Below are 17,963 nucleotides of genomic sequence, written 5' to 3'. Positions count from 1 at the left end.
TCTATCAGTAACAAAGTAATGAAGCAAAGAAAAAGGTAAAACAGTGCTTCTATTTCCTTTCTGTCCTTTGAGAAGGATATTAGCACAGAATTTTAGAACTTTAATATTTACCACACAAGTGTCTCTGAAGTTCAAAAAAGCAAAAGCTTAAGCCATCACAGAAAACTTGGGCAGAGGGGGGTCATTATTTAGACTACACCAAAGGGGAAAATGGTAATTAACAAAAATTATAAATGCCAAAAATGATTCTTTTATTTTCCTAATCCACCAGGCTAGAAAGAAATGTTTGCCTATTGATTCAATAGAGAAATTATATCAACAGATAAATTATGAGCAGGTTAAATCATTTACATCAATCCTCTCATTGTATTGGCTGAAATTCAGATCCAAAGATGGTTAATGAAGAAGAAATCAGGAACCAGGGTTGTTGCTCAGTGATAGAGCGCTTGCCTTGCATGTGTGAGGCCCTGGGTTAGATCTTCAGCACCACATAAAAAACAAAATAAAGGTATTGTGTCCATCTACAACTAAAAAAGAAAAGTAAAAGAAGAAGAAATCATGAATTCACCAAGCTAATCATGAACCTCTGGAATCCACATAACTTAAATCACAGATAAGAAAATAATCAAGCAAGTTTCTGACCAATAGGGCCAGGCTTAACAGAATAATATATAAAAGAGAGAATAAAAGCAAAAGCTTACCATAAAAGAAAAAATACACACTTACTCTCCAGTAGCATCCTTACCTAAGAAATTAACAAAAAAAAAATCCTACACACCAGATCACATTGAGTAGGTGCCCCATTTTAACTTTTCTGTAACAATTTCCCATGATTCTACATGGCTCTTGCCATCTCTCTCACTTTTGTTTCAACTAGACATATTTATGTCTTCAATTATGCTATAAGGTTTGCAAGAGCAAACACTATGTATAGTTCCAAAGTATATCTAGATTGATGTGCACAGAAAGTCTAACAGATGCTTAATGAATTAATATACAACCTCGTATAATCAGCTATCCTATATTAGATCTCCTTAACTTTATTTCCTTAGAAGTTATTATACTTACAGAAAAACTCTTTTTTATTTTTATTTTTTTTTTTAGTTGTCAATGGACCTTTATCTTATTTATTTATATGTAGTGCTGAAAATTGAACTCAGGGCCTCACACATGCATTCTACAACTAACCACAATGCCTGCCCCCTTACGGGAAATTCTGACTAATATACTTGATGGTCCTGCTCTCTAAGTCAAAACTGTAAGAAGACTTTATATATTTATTTGCCCAGGAAATTATGGCTCCATAGAAGTGACAATGGGAAACTCTAACAAGGATGCATAGGCAAAGATATTGAATAAGTATACATAGAAAATTCACAGTTAATGTTAAGGGAGTTTGTACAATGTTTAAGAATATTTATATACAAGATGGGGTTAGTATAACAAATAAGTTTATAGACTCATGTTATTTAATGTTTTTATCAATGCCCTACAAAATAAATTCAAGAATGTATATAGCAGGACTGCAAACAAGGAGGGCCACCAACCCTATGGAAAAAAAGGGAATTAAATTCAATTAATGTTTCAATGAATATTTAATTTAAAAAATAAAATTCAATAGTGAAAAGTTAAAGGATATAACATTAATAATATCATTAAGACTACAATAATAGAGAACAGGAAAAATTAACAAGTAGAACATAGATGAGTCACAATAGTTCAAAAGCTGAAAATGAATCAGCAAAATAGATAACAATATTTAATATGCAATTATTATGTTAGGGTAACAAATATATTACTTTAGCTTAGATGTAATCTTTTTATTGTATAATGAATAGTCAAACACCATAAAAAATTCTCAATATAATATCTTACACTAATAAGTACAATTTTAGAAACTGTACTTTTTCCATCGATAGTGATAATGGCACTTTAAAAAAAATCATACAGAAAATAAAAATGGCTCAAAAAATCAGCAACAAAAAACAACAATGGTCAAATGAATCGAGGTTAAATATTGGGCTATTCTTAAACTAAAAAAATAGACATTTTTCTATCCCCAGCACCACCAAAGAAAAATGTTTTTGAGACATTTCATAATTTTTAAAAACTATATAAAGCTAAAGTGTGTGGAAAACAGTATACATAAGTAGTGTATGAAGCATATTAAGCTAATCTGGATTATATCTGGTCTTTATGCTAGGTAGGCACAAAGCTTATCTAAGTTGTAAGTGGGTGGGTTGGGGAGGTACATTCATGTACAGAAGTATTTTTTTTAAACTTCATTTAATCCTAATAACAACCCAGCAAGGAATAATTACTACCCTCATTATTCAGATACAGAAACTGATGCCATCTTGCATTGACTCAAGTGGTAGAACTGTATATGAACAAGGTTACCTGCCCCTTGGATTGATTAAAATATTATAATAAACTAAACACTTTTCTCTTCTCCAGAATTTTCTTTCTTTTTTTTTGGTTTTTTTCTGTTTTTTAGATGATATTAGGAATTGAACCCAGAGGTGCTCTACCACTGAACAACATTCCCAACCCTTTCTTACTTTTTTTGAGACAGGCTGTCACGAAGTTACACAGACTGAATCAAATTTATGATGCTTCTGCCTCAGTCTCCCTAGCTGCTATGATTATAGATGTTCACTACAGCATCCCACCAGAAAATATAATCCTTAATTTGCATTAGAAAAATTTAATTTGATATAAAGAAAAAACATACAGAAAAGTTTCTTCCAGAAATTTTTCAAGTCCAGGTAGATAAGAGATAAAAATCAATAATAAACCACATTTCTAATGTTTTAAGCATTTATCTGCCTTACAGACAAAACTACTAGTAGTCCCAAATAATCTAAATATTGCTTCTAGAATGACTACTTTACATCTGTGAACTATAGCAGATTCTCATAGGACTTGTGAATAAAGTAACAGTTTTACCATGAATCAATAAGACTGTACAGGAACTGTACAAAAATCATAATTTCACTTTAAGAAGTTTAAATATATTATGAATTGCTGTCATTTTACAGCTGGGGAGATTTAGGGTACCATTAAGGACTAATGAAGGGCTGAGAAAAGGAGAAAACAAGTCCTGTTTGGTTCTACTTTTGGTGATTTGCTATAATGCTTTTCCTTTCAACATTAACTTAAGAAAATTATTAATAAAATTCCAGAAACCAAAGTTCTCAAATATTCTAATTAAAAATAAAGCTGAGGGGCTAGGGTTGTGGTTCAATGGTAGAGCACTTACTAGCACATATGAGACATAGGGTTCGATCCTCAGCACCACAAATAAATAAATAAGATTGACAACTAAAAAATATTTTTTAAAAAATGAAGCTGAAAGAAAAGACATCAAAAAATAATAGTTAAAGAAAATGCAAAATAAAACATGAGATATACCTGAGATGCATCATCCAGCTGCGGCTTTCCATAAAGGCTGGAGATACTTTCTGCCCTCATGAGATACTCCGCTGTTCTTCTCTTCACAGCTTCTCGGCGAGTAGGGCTTGACTCTCCTAAGGGAGACAACAAAAGTCTGGTCTTGTGAAAAATAAACTTTTTTCATCCCAATGTGAAAATTAACTTCTTTCCACCCAATTCATTTTACATTTCATCCAAGCCTGTTTACATTTCTAACTGTGAAGAAGAGATACTCAAAATTCAAAAACACATAAAAGTCATTCATTTCAATAAGATCTAAGTATTACCCCCATGAGTGTCATGTATGCAAAATTTGACACCCTCCTATTTAAGTATGAATTGAGAACTTAATGTATTTTAGAAGTCAAACATATAAAAAAAAATGTAGCCAAGACTAGCCCTAATCCAAATCCAGACAATATATAGCTCAACTCAAAAATAAGAACAAAAGAAATGGATATTTAATAAGAGTGTAACATAGAATTGCTATGCCATGAGTTACATAAAAGTACCACAAAACTGGAAAATAAAATCACTGAGAGCATTTCTAAATTCTAACTAATCAATTTGTAAGCTTCATGGTTTTTTTAACCAGTAAAAAATTTTTGTGCATCTTTATAACTGAAAGCAGGAATGTGATTGAAATTCCTATAATATAAAATTATGTGAAACTGAGTACATCATTGACCCTATTTGGGTCTCAGCTTCCCTAAATAAAAGGTATTCAAAATAACCTCCAAAGAACTCTCAAGACTTCAAAAGAAGTGTTTAAAACTTTGAAGTGCTGGGCTCTCTCCAGAATGGGATGATTTTACCCATTTCATATGATTGACTAAAATATAGCATTTCATTTGAAGAAGGGATTCTGCTGTAGTTTGGACCTTAACTCTCCCCACAAAGGTCCTGTTTTGTTAAACATGGTCACTAGCATAGTGCTACTAGGAAGAAGTGGTGGGATCTATAAGAGGTAGAGTTTAGTCAGGGGTCTACAACTCATTGAAGGTGTGCTCCCACGGTGAGTGCGGGACCCTTGATCTGTTGCTCTTTCATCTCTTTTGCTTCCTGGCCATGAGATGAGCAGTTCTGCACTGCCACATTCTCCCACCTCGATAAGTTGCCTCACCACAGGCCCAAAATAATGAGGCCATTCAGTCAAAGCTAAAACCTTCAAAACTGAGACAAATATTTTCTCTTTACAAGTTGATTGTTATGATGATATAAAATTTACTAACATGGATCCCATGGCTGAAAGTCAAAAAGGTTGAAAACCAGTGTATCATATGATCTTTAAGGGTTCCTTTCATAAATATTATTCTGTAGTATTCTAAGTGATTCATGACTCATTTTGATCAAAGCACTTAACAGATGGTACTATTATCATAATTCATCCTATGCATCTTCTTAATGAAGTTAACCAAAAAGAAAGTACCCTGTAGAGGAAAATGCCTTACATTACATTCTAGAAACTCTGATGAGTTATCTAAATTCTGGTTCTGCCTCCCATGGGTCATATGGCAAGTCATCTCAACTCTCTGACCCCCTTCCTCATGCCCTAAAATGGAAGTATATACTTCTAGTGATCATGGAAAGTGAAAGAGAAAACATGTATATACATGGAATTACAACCGAGCCAGTCATATAGGAAGCACTAATTGTAAAGTTTTTAAATGCTGGTTTTTTCCTCAAAACTAGATCCTACAAAATGGTATTTCCTGAATTACTAAATTGAAGATAAATGGATTATAGTAAAGCAAATATTTTTTCCTTAGAAGACCATCAGTGGAAAACCTCTATTTATTTCTGCCTGGAACGGTATCTTCTGCTTTTCTAGGAAATTCCCCTTTCTCTCTTCAGACTTTCTCAGTCTTTCCCTATCTCCAAGTGGTTTGAAGGAAAACTGTTCTATGTCAGATCTCAGTTCCTCTAGCTACAAAGCTCTGTCTACTTAGATCGGGGTGGGCTTCCCTGTGCCAAGCTGCATAGAGCCTTACTCAACTGGCCACAGCTGGGGAAGAAAAAAAATGGCCCAATACAAACTGGACCTTCTCTGTTTTTGAAGCTATAGGTAAGAGGACTGGGAAGCACCAGCAGCCACAATTCCTGCCAAAGCAAAAGATCTGAAAGGAAGAACTTGATACAGAGGAAAGATGATATGGAAAACCAAAAATCAAAAAAAAACCCTAGTGTGACCAGGGTCCCTGATTCCAGGTGAATCTATATTCCTGTCTGTCTTTGCATAAAGTAGTCCAAATGGGGGTGCTGGCACATACTAACCAAAGAATTCTCATGGAATACAGACCTCAAAGAAAAACTGTAATGAAGTTGAGACTGCAATTTTGCTAAATAACTTTCCTTTTATATCTTTTACATTATCATTCTAACTCTTCTCTCCTTCATGAGTAATTCATAAATACAACTGGTCTTGCCAGAGAGAGGGATCTCTATTTCTTTTTTAAATGTGGAACAATCTATATTTGTTAACTTTCCAACTCCTCAAACAGCAATTAAAATGTCAGTATGCTTCTGTCCTTAAAATGTCCTTAATTCCTATGCCCAAGGTTTCCCACTCAAGTTGAAAACATGGGTACAAACCATGGACATCAACCTAAATAAATGTGACACACTTTGAAGATACAACGTCCCACATAAATAATAGCTACACGCTGCTAGTCCTTTTTTCTGGTTTATTGTTTTGGACTCTGTTATTGCCAGTATCCTTAGCTCTTCACATTTCAGGTTACACATTTTAAGCCCTAATAAACCCTAATTTGAAATCTGGGGCTCCCCTTAGGCTCAATTCCAATAAAAACTGTGACACTTTCGGTTTTTTTTAATTCAGTATGTCCACAGCCTCAAAATTTGGCTCTATTCAAATTAATAAACTCATCTCACAAAATAACTTGAAATTTTAAAATGACAAGAAACAGAATATGGTTTTAATCACATTTTGTAATCAAATGCTGTTTTTTAAACTTCTGACTCTTCTGCCACTTTCTAGATAGTATCCATGGTAACAAAGAAACAAGAACCAGAAGCCAGCAGCTGAAATGGACTCCTGCTGATGACGGTGAGCCCACTTCCATGGAAACTTATGGCCAAGTAATGGAAATACTGGAAGGTTTTTTCAATGCAGCCTTTTATATAGATACTATGATTTCTTCCTTATCAGCCCTTACAAAGAGGTCACATCTACTGCTGATAAAGAGTGGCAGCCAAGAAAGAAAATCACCTCTTGCAGATATCTGCTGATGAAGACTCAAAGAGGTTTTCTGAGTAGATTTCCAGAATAACTCTTACTGATAAAATTATTGATAAATTTGATTTTAAACAGATTTTAATTGATTAAAAATGTTTAATTCACTCTAACTTCCTTGGTTTTCTGTAGTTTGCTCTTCCCTTTCAAACACACATGGGCTTACATGTGTGCACACTGACAGTTCTTAATGACTATTATTCAAGGAAAATGTATCTAAATTCAACCTTCAATCCCATATTAGGTCATGTAGCTATTATTTCTTCAATAACATAGCCACACAGAATACTTTTCAAAGGGAATACATGATTTATATTCTACCTAAAGACAAATTAATACCTTCGATGAGTTTCTCTACATTTCTGCTAATCATTCACATAGAGCACAAATTTCCACTGGGTTTTGGCATTCAAAAGAAAAAAAAATTGCTTCCATTATTCAATAACTGTGGTGGTTAATCTTGGTTGTCAACTTAGCTGAATTGAGAGACCACCTAGAAAATTGGCAAAGCATCTTCTGGGTGTATCTGTAATAGTGTTTTCCAGAGATGATTAGCATATGGGTCAGCAAACTGGGGCTGTGTATAGCGGGGAGACCTGCCCTACATGTGGGTAGCACCACCCAATAGGCTGGGGGCCCAGATGGAACAAAGAGCACAAGTGGTGACAGGATTTGCTGGTGCATGCAAACTCAATTCTTCTTAAACATCTGTAATTTTTGCTTCTGCCATCATCTGCAGACATCAGACTGCAGATTGTTCAGCCTTTTAAGACATACTAGATCCAGTGACTCTCCAGGGAGCTTCCAGGACTTCAGTCTTGCACTGAGGCTGCATCATTGGTCCCCTTATTCTGATACTTCCAGTTTCTTGAACTGAGCAGCTACCAGTTTTCCCAGCTCTCCAGTCTGCAGATAGCCATTATGGGATTATCTAGCCTAAGGCAGTATAAGCCAACAATTAAATTGCCTCTTATGTATAAGTTCTGTTCCTCTAGAGAACCCTGGCTAACTCAATAATAATCTCTCTGTCAAAAAAAAAAAATTGGTGTACCATAAAAGTTTTCTTATGTGCACTTATATGATAAACCTACTGGGAAGATGAATACAGGATGACTACAGAATGTGATCTGTGAAACAAAAGAGTATAGCTGAGTAAATAGGAGAAGAAATTTCAAAATTGTTACCAAAATATCTAGAAACACTAGACAACCTATTTTGCATTTCTCTGGACACCAACTCTGACTTCATTCACTAAAAGTTGTTTTATAGAAGATATGGTCTATAGATAATACATATGGAAATTCTGATTTTTCCAAGAACACATCACTATTTGGTACCCCTTCATGGTATCATATCCTATTTACAAGAAATAAATTTCTCTCTTTTATAATTAAGAAGTTAAACTCAAGTATGTGAAATTTCTTTCTCAATTACACAGTTAAAGTAAGAAGAGCCCGAACCTAAATCAGCTCTTTTAGGGTACTTTCAGGGTACTTGCCATCAAACCAAGTTACCTTTCAATATAAATAAAGTAACTGAATTTGAATGTGATTATTCTACTGTTTGAGTAGAACAAGAAAACTACAAAGCCCAAGTATAGGTGAGTATGGCAACAAAGATGGAGAGAAAATAAATATAAGAATTTGAGAAAGGTACCCATCGAACAATACACAGAGTAGAATTAGAGAGGAAAGATACCTAAGATGATAAACATAGACATAGGAAAATCAGAGCTATAAAAGATATACATAACTCTATGTAAAAGGAATATGGAAAAACACAATCTAAAACTGGCATCATTGGACTAAAAAGAGAATATATATTTTGATGTAATTCTACAAAAAATCATCATAGCAGTGTCAGTGAGGTGAAGACAGGTCTTTTGGGGGACTGACCTCTCACATACCTTTGTTACCCAAACATTATATCTGGAAAACAAAGGTCTTTTCTTGTTTACCCACAAAAGAAAAAAGAGGCATTTTCATTATGAAACTAATAAAAACTGATTTTACAAAAGTAAAAATTGTTTTAATTCTGCTCTTCTGCCCTTAGTCACTACTACATGTATTTTGCTATGAATACAGCAAACAATCTCACTATTTATTCAACAAAAGAAAAGGAATACTGAAAGAACTTGCTTATTTAGACTTCTTGAAAGACAGTTGTCTATATCTGTATTTCATGGGAAATTTTAAGGGAATTTTAAGGGTATTTTCACTAGAATTTTTATCACATGCACAGAAATTAATCTGTACATAAGACTGTGCTGATCACATCTTATATTCTTATTTCTATTCCTACTCCATAGATACTTTCCAATAGGCCTTATGCTGCTGGACTGGTTAAAACATGCCTGGTTTCATTGAGATTTATCCCATTAGAAAGAACATCCAAATCAACCTGATTTGCTGGAATGAGTTTTTGTTTGTGGGTTTTTTTTTTTTTAAACAACTTTAGTCACATACAAGAATACTTCTGTTTCAGATGGCCTTGGATAACTACAGGTTTTTTTTTCCTTAAGTGCTGATTTATTATATTTAATGGTGCTTTGTTCTTTTCAGGTATAGCCTACCATTTCTGCTTTATGCTAAGTGTTTTAACTACAAAAGGCAACCTTGGGAAAAACAATAATTTATGGTTCTACGTGTCTACTCCAACACTGAAGCCATCAGCTTTTCCGTGTATGACATGAACCGGTCAGTTAGGGAATCTGCTTTCTGCAGTTAGTGAGTCCCCTATTAATGTTTTAACAAAACCAATTGTTATGTGACCACTAGAAGTTCAAAAAGTCACCAGAAGAGAGTAAAAGCAAAAGTCACAATCATATTCATGCTCAAGCATTGCCTGAATTGATTGCTTTCGATGTTACTTAGTGGTTTTTCTATTATCAGTAATACTGAATGAAAACTAGCATCAGATTATACACAGTGTTAAATGCCTACAGAAACAGCCTTCTTTTAGATTCAATATGTTCTTTCTACTCCATAACTTTTCTTTGTTTTGCAATTTTAAGAGTACCCAAAAGACTATGACTGACGCCTTTCAAAATTATAATGCTAAGCCAGTCTACTCATGATAAAAATCTAGTCCAAAGTATAACAATAATCCCCCACATTTCCCTTATGTTTTAAAGCCAAATGGCAACTAAAAGATAAAAAGATTTAAAATAGCTAATGGAAGAAACTGAAGGGAAAAGAAATAAAGAATCAAGACTAAGGAAGAATGGCCTATAAAAAGGTAAAGAAATATAGAGAAGTAAAACTCTACATAAATCAAAAAATTTTTACTTGCCATATTAGTAAATATGAATGTTTCCCAATCCCCAAAAGGCCTTTGTTCACTCTTTCACAGGTCATACAGGACATCTTAACATAAGTGGCAAATCTATGAAAGAACCCAGAGTCTAACAACTGTTTTCTGATGTCATGATATTGATTTATATTTTTTCTTTGAGATAATGTAAACTAATCAACAGATTAGAAGTTTATTATTTGTAATCCTATAAGTTTCACAGGTTCCAGGATGACACCACAAATCATCATGCTACTCAGAATGGTGAGCAATTTAAAACTTATGAATTATGAATTTCAAGAATTTTTCATTTAATATTTTCAAACCAGAATTGACCACAGGAACCTGGAACCACATAAAGTGAAACCAAGGTAAAGGAGGATTACCCAGCTTCCTGCCTACAGATGCATTACTGCTTTCTATAACTTAGTGCCTTTCTCTAACAAACAACAGTTACACAAAATACATATCAGGGAAGGTCTGTATAATTACTGTCTTCATCATCTATGTTGCTGAAATGTATATAAAATTACATTTTAACATAAATTTATGAAAAATTGTGTAACAGTAAAAAGGGAAATAAAACAGATATCTAAGTAATTACAAGCCACTATGTAAACAGAATAAAGCCAACAAAGTTAGGCTGTTATTGTTTGACAGTTACAATTTTAAAAGATGTTTCTTAACAATTTATAAAGAAGTACAGTATTTCTGTACAAAGACCTGGTCAGTTTTCAAATGATACCCACTTTTTTTTAATGTTGTCTTTTGGAAGTTTATTTATTTAACAATAACATGAAATAAAATAGGCTGATAACAAATATTATTTTATTTGTTAATAAAAATAATAACTATTTTATTCTTTAGCTAAGTAAAGGTTATTGGGTGAGTCAAATTCTGGTGACTTTGTGGAGACAATATCACACATGTGTCAAGATCAATGTTTTAAAATAGTAAACATGCTATGAAAAAGAGTTATAAATATAGAAGTTTAGATTTCAAGTCAGCCCTTTGAAACATTTTTGTGGGAAAGAAAAGAGAAAGTAGTAATACTCCTGCGAGCCTCTTTTATATGGTTATAACAACTATGTGAATTTAAAGGGGCAATATCAACTCATTTCAATTACTACCTAAGCTCTAGAACTTTGTGTACGGCATCTGTAGACATAAGAGCTAGTAATAAGAATGTGTAAGAAAATGTTTTATACTTTCCAGACAGTTTTCCTGCAATAATGCATCATGGTTGAGCCTTACTAATCCAAAAACTGAATCTAAAATGCTCTGTAATGTTTTGAGCATTGTCACAGGACCAAAAGCAGGCAGTTCCACATCTGGCCTCATGTGACAGGTTATAGTTAAAATAAGGTGCACTAACACACACACACACATAAATTACCTCTGGTTTATGTGTATAGGATTGTATAAAACAAATCAATTTTGTGCTTAGATTTGGGTCCTATCCCAAAGATATTTCATTATGTATATGCAAACATTCCAAAATCTAGAAAAATCCAAAATTCAAAACACTTTAGGTCTTAAGCATTTTAGATTCTTCTGGGACTTTAAAATTCTTTTACATTTGCTATAGGTAGTTCAAACTGCATAAGTAGTTGTATGTTAACTATAATGGTTATCTTAGGCCTTTCACTGTGTTTTCCGTATTCTCTAGTTCTTACTGAAACCTGAGTTTCTCTACTTCTACTGGTAGGTGGGGTCTGCGTAAGCCTGAGGCCTCTGTAGTGGAGAAACACGTTATAGTATTAGCAACCAACCAAGGCAGGGGATGTCTGCCATCCTTAGCCCTGAGGGTAACAGGTGTAAAGTTGGAGGGTGTTGTGTTGCAGCTCTTTTGTTTTTTAACATTTTTTCAAATTTATTTTTTATTCTAATTTGTTATATATGACAGCACAATGCATTACAATTAATATTACACATAAAGAGCACAATTTTTCATCTTTGTTCCCAAAAAAACAAATACCAAACAAATAAAGAGGCTGATTCATAGAGAGATTAGGAGGGGGAGCATGGGAGGATTAGACAAACTCTAGACAAGGCAGAGTGGTGGGAGGGGAAGATGGGGGCATGGGAGTAGCAAAGATGGTGGAATGAGACGGACATTGTTACCTTAGGGTAAGTACATGTATGATACCCACTTTTGAGACCAGTAATTTAACACAGTAAGCTACTGAGAAAAAGCAGATTTGCACTGTCTAACTACTTCAAAAGAGAAAACAGATAAACTAAAACTTCTGTGCAATTTATACACAACAAATTCAATTATAAAGATATAACTACCTGCAACCTTAATTATTATAAAGATACAACAAGCTATGGTTATACATTATTGTATAACTCAAGAAATTACAAAATAATATTTAAATTTTTCTCAAACTGCCTAATAACCACCTAGTAATAAAAAAAAAAAAAAAAAAAAGCAGGGGCTGGGATTGTGGCTCAATGGCAGAGTGCTCGCCTAGCATGCACAGGGCCCTGTGTTCGATCCTCAGCACCACATAAAAATAAATGAATGGAATAAAGGTATTGTGTCCAACTACAACTAAAAAAATAAATATTAAAAAAAAGCAGTTCTACAGTTAGGAGTTTAGGAGGTTTTTGTTGTTATTGTTGTTTTGTTTTCTTCAATTTAGTTTACTTTACTCACAGATATCTACATTTGTCCTGATCAGAAACAAAGATTTTTCAGTAATCACAGGGATCAAACCAGCCCTCTCAATTTAATGTTTTTAAACTGTGTTGCTAAAGATATAAAAATGTGCTGATACTGATGACAGAGATTGTCTAATAAAAACCCTTCGAGAATCCTCATCTATCTCTCCGCTTTTGCTGCAGAACAGCTGTGGCTCACACAGATTCACATGAATGAAAATATTTAGATGAGAAACCACCCACTTAGTTTATTTTCCATATGACTTTCCTGTAATTATTTTGTAAACTGTTCACACAACAATACATAAAAACATCTGCAAAAACAGGTAATTAATGTGTCAAGCCAAACTAATGCATTTTTTATGGTGTCCATGCTTCGTCAACTGTAATTATAACTCTTTTTTAAGCAAATGATGATGTGTTTGTTGCAATGTGCAAGTGGTTATTTTAGATGCTCTGTTTACTGTTCATACAATCTGAATATAAAACTCCACAGCTACTTTACCCCACATCAATGCTTTACCTAGCTTTTTGCTGAAGCAGGAAAGTGGTTCTCTTTTCCAAGCTATAATTTCCAGTAAACATTTTTGTCATTAAAAGATGCAACTCTCAATGTAAAAGTTGACACCAAAATAACCAACAATTCAAGAAGCATACGCCAGCAAATACTCATCCAGACTTTACTCCTTCATGTGTAACTATAGGAAACACAGCACTTTACCCAAATAGGCTGTAGAACCCTCAACCCCGTAAGAACAAAGAGAAGTTTAAACATTCATTGTGGTTTTAATCATACTATATCCACTGCACCTGGTTCCCCAAATACATGTATTCGAGAAAGATCCAAATGAAGAACCAAATCTTTCCCAAAATATACTGTTTTGTATTCAACTTATCCTCCCTGAGTTCTAACTACATGAGAAATCACTGTCATTACCACTACTACTATTACACATTAACTGTGTGCCAGTAATCATCCCCTGATGGCCCAAAGTATGTGATCTCTAAAGTTCTCTGTTTCCAGAGCTAACAAAATCTAAGATTAAAGAAGAAGCACAATGCTATACTATTTTGCTAGAGTTCCTTTTCTTTTTTTTTTTTAAGGGGTAGGGGGTGCTATTTTTTAAAATATCAGTAACTAATTATAGTACAGAAATACCCAGGCAATTAAAAGACTCTCAATAAACAATATTTTCTGTTTGCTTGCTTTCCTAGTGGAATTTTTAAAGATAGTGGAGAATTAAATATTACAAATCCAAGCTTATTCAACTATTTTTAGACAATTTTTTTCTAAATTGGGCTGTTCCATCCTTAATTAGAATATATTAAAATTAATGTAACTTGCTTTCCCTAAGTATTAGCTACTGTGATATGCTTCAGATATCTATCTCCAACCTGTTCCCACAAAGATCAGAAAAGTATTTAACAAATCAAATGACAGTTTGCCAGTTACCAAGCCTGGGCTTTAGATCAGATTCTTACTTAGGAGAATGTAATGATGAAGTCTGATCAAAATATAACAGAGCTCTAGCTCCAAGGATATTAGAATGGGAAACACATGACCAAGATAAACAGGAAATACTTAGAAAGGGCTCATTATAAAAGACAGAAATCAAACTCAGCATCAGATTATCAAGATGCTTCAATACTGAGTTCCATTACTTTTACAGCTATAAATATAAATGCAATAATGCATATAATTAATGATAATCCAAATAGCTGAATTCTACACATTGTCAAATCTTGGGGATATATTCATGTCTGTGTAGATTACTGATATACCAGACCAGAGACATTTATTCAAAAATATTTATAGAGTATTTCCTATGTACTAGGCACTATGCTAGAAGACACAGTGATGAATAACCTTGCCTTCAAGGACACTATAGGTAAATGAGATTATATTCCTTCAATAAATGATGGCATAAATAATCATTTCATTGTAAATATGATAAGAACTTGAAGACAACAGTGTGCAATGACAACAAAGGTCAGGAAACCTATTCTGGTCTGAGCAGAAGTAAGGGAAAGCCTTCCTGAGAAAACTGGAATTGAGGTGTGAGGAGCAATAAGGAGTTAATCCACTGAAGAAGCACGGTAAAGCACTCCAAACAGCACTGTGCATAGAAAATTTCTAATAAGGAAAAAAACAACTATGGTGCTTTCCAGGAGGTAAAAGGTCACTGTGATCTAAGAAGAGTAAGTGAAGACAAGTGATTCAGGATGAGCCTAGGGAGGGAGGCAGAAGCCAAATCATATGCAAAACTTGCAGGCCACAATAACTATGAATTTTATACTAAAAGAAATGGGTATTTTTATGCAAGGAAAGAACATGTTAGGTTCCATTTTTAAAACATCACTCAGGTTTCTGGAGGAGAGAGAATGGATCAAAATCAAGTACGAATACAAATAGTAAAACAATCATAAAGTCATTATAAAAAAGAGCTTGACAGAGAATGAGACTGAGGAGTTCAGTAAATCCTCTCCCTAGATAAATCCAAACAAAATTATCAAAATATCAACTCTCCAAATCAATGATTCAAACAAAAAAATTGAAAAAATTTATACAAGAAAATGTGCTGAACTGTAATAAGAGAAACAGAGGTTTTAATATTTCAACACAAGGCTACTGATATCTGCTCTCAACCCAATAACACACTGGGATGTTGTAAGTGAGGATCAGCAGCCTTCCTGATGCTTGAAGGGGGACATCCAATCTGGATCTCCACTGAAAAGCTTCATGGGGGTGAATGTTATAGCTTAGATGTAAGATACCCCCCAAAAGCTCATGTGTGAGACAATGCAAGAAAGTTTAGAGGTGAAATGAATGAGTCATAAGAGCCTTAACCAAATCAGTGCATTTACCCACTTGAATGGATTAACTCTGTGGTAACTGTAGTGGGTAGGGTATGGGTAGAGAAGGCCACCACTGGAGGTATGTCTATGTGGTATATATTTTGTCCCTGGCAAGCATAGCTCTCTCTGTTTCCTTGTTGCCATGTCCTGAATTGCTTTCCTCTACTTCTACTTTCCACCATGTTCCATCTCATCTTAAGCCCAGAGCAATGGATTGAGACCTCTAAAACTGTGAACCTCAGATAAACCTTTCCTCCTCTAAAATTGTGTCTGGTCTTTTGGGGAGTGGTAAACTATCGGACTAAAACAGGGGAAGAAGATATTGAAATCAACAGCAATCAATGGCAAAGAGACATTAACAACGAAATCTGGGAAACAAGACAGCTATGGTATGTTCTGATACACTCCCAGGTATTCCTGGAAATCTTAAAAGTTACACACATGCACAGAGAACCCCAGCTATTTACGCCTTCCTGGTGAATGGGAGGTCTTGCACAAGTAGAAGCAAAAACCAGGGAAGAGTTGTAAACTGCCTAATCTTTGAACATAGGCCCTAACCCACACACAGATATCTCAAGGGCTCACACTGTTTATGCACAGATTCTGAACAATTCTGGGCTAACCAAAAAAAACAAAACAACAATAATAACCACCCCTGGGAAATGAGGAGGAAACAAGATCTAGAGTTACTATAATATATTTTATCTAAAATGTCAAGTTTTGAACAAAAAAGTATTAACATGCAAAGAAAAAGGAAAAATGTGGCCCATCCAAAGGGATAGGGGGGAAACAGTCAATAAAACTGCTTCTTGAGTGGACCCAGATGTAAATCTTAGTAGACAAAGACTTAAAACAACTACTACAAATATACTTAAAGAACTAAGAGAAACCACGTTAAAGGAATTAAATAAAGTATAAAGACAATGAGTCTTCCAATCAGATTAACAATAAAGAGACAGAATTTATATTTTTAAAAAAGAACCAAATAGAACTTCTGGAGTTAAAAACTATACCATAGCAGATTAAGCTGCCAGAAAAAAAGAATTAGCAAACTTAATGTTAGATGAGTAGCCATTATCTAGTCCAAATAAAAGTTAACAGTTAAGAAAAAAAAAAAAACAGGAAATAAAACACCAATGAAGGCCAAAACACCTGTGAAAATCATCAAATATGCTAATACACAAAATACAGTTCAAGAGATTGAGAGTGAAAAATATAGGCAGAAAAAACATATTTGAAGAAATAATGGGTGAAACACGGATCTGATAAACATTGATCTACACATGTAGATATAACAAATACAAAAGATAAAACAATGTCAAAAGGATAAACCCACCGGGTGTGTTGGCATACACCTCTAATCCCAAAATGCAGGAGGATCTGGAGTTCAAAGCCAGCCTCAGCAATTTAACAAGGCCCTAAGCAACTCAATGAGGACCTGTCTCTAAATAAAAGATAAAAAGGGTCTAGGGATGTGGCTCAGTGGTTAAGTTCAATCCCTAGTATCAAAAAAAAAGAATAAACCCTAAAGCATCCACATCTAGACATATAGCCTAACTATCAAAAACCAAAAGAAAGAAAATCTTAAATAAATAACAAAGGAAAACATTTGTCACATATTAAGGAACCTTAACAAGAGTGACTGGCTTTATCAGGAAAATGGAAGCCAGAAAGCAGTAGGATGGCATATGTAAAATACTAAATGGGGGAGGGAGTTATCCAAAAAGAATCTGATATCCAGCAAAACTATCTTTCAAAATGGAGGCAAAAAAAAAAAAAAAACCATTCCCAGACAAAGATGGAGAGAATCTGTTGCTAGCACAGCACCATACAAGAAATAATTTAAGAAAGAAAAAAAAAAAAATTCAGAGAGTAACCCAAATCCAAACCAAAAACACAATACTAGGAAAGAAATAAGAAACTACTTAGGTAAAAATGAAAGTATCAGTTTCCTCATTTTATCCAAACTGGTTTAAAAGGCAAATGCATGTGAACAGTCATTATAAAAGTACATTGTAAGGCTTATACAAAGACATAATTTACATGGGAGTAACAGCAAAACCTAGTGGGTATGGAAGGAAGCTACATGAAATAATATTTCCATATATTAATGGAATTAGAACTATCTTATTTTAAAATATTTTAAAATATAATGTTAAATTAAAATGCTTATTGCTGTAATCTGTAGAGAAACTTATGAAAGAGAGGACTCAAAATGATAAAGTTCTTTTTTAAAACACAAAGAAAGTAAATGATATGTAAGAAAATATCTACTTACCACAAAAGATGGGAGTAAAAAACAAAAAAGAGACATACACATACTATGTAAAAAATAATAATCAAAATACATACTTTTTAATATTTATTTTTTAGTTGTAGTTGGACACAATGTCTTTATTTGTTTATTTTTATGTGGTGCTGAGGATGGAACCCAGGGCCTCCCACATGCAAGGTGAGTGCT

The 17,963-nt window shown here is 33.9% G+C and overlaps 1 protein-coding gene across 6 annotated transcripts in view; it reads right to left on the bottom strand.

The window, feature by feature from the left end:
• Rps6kc1 (ribosomal protein S6 kinase C1) overlaps window positions 1-17,963 on the bottom strand; it is a 205,860-nt gene that overhangs the window by 91,046 nt on the left and 96,851 nt on the right. For all 6 annotated transcript variants that reach the window (XM_021729167.3, XM_078022795.1, XM_005329411.5 and 3 more), the window contains one exon: window positions 3,415-3,530. In XM_021729167.3, the coding sequence (XP_021584842.2) occupies window positions 3,415-3,530 (116 nt within the window). The remainder of the gene's footprint in view (window positions 1-3,414; window positions 3,531-17,963) is intronic.

The sequence above is a fragment of the Ictidomys tridecemlineatus genome, chromosome 10, assembly GCF_052094955.1.
Source record: "Ictidomys tridecemlineatus isolate mIctTri1 chromosome 10, mIctTri1.hap1, whole genome shotgun sequence".
Taxonomy (NCBI): domain Eukaryota; kingdom Metazoa; phylum Chordata; class Mammalia; order Rodentia; family Sciuridae; genus Ictidomys; species Ictidomys tridecemlineatus.
The sequence above is the reverse complement of the archived record's forward strand: the minus strand, read 5'-3'. Positions and strand labels throughout refer to the sequence as shown.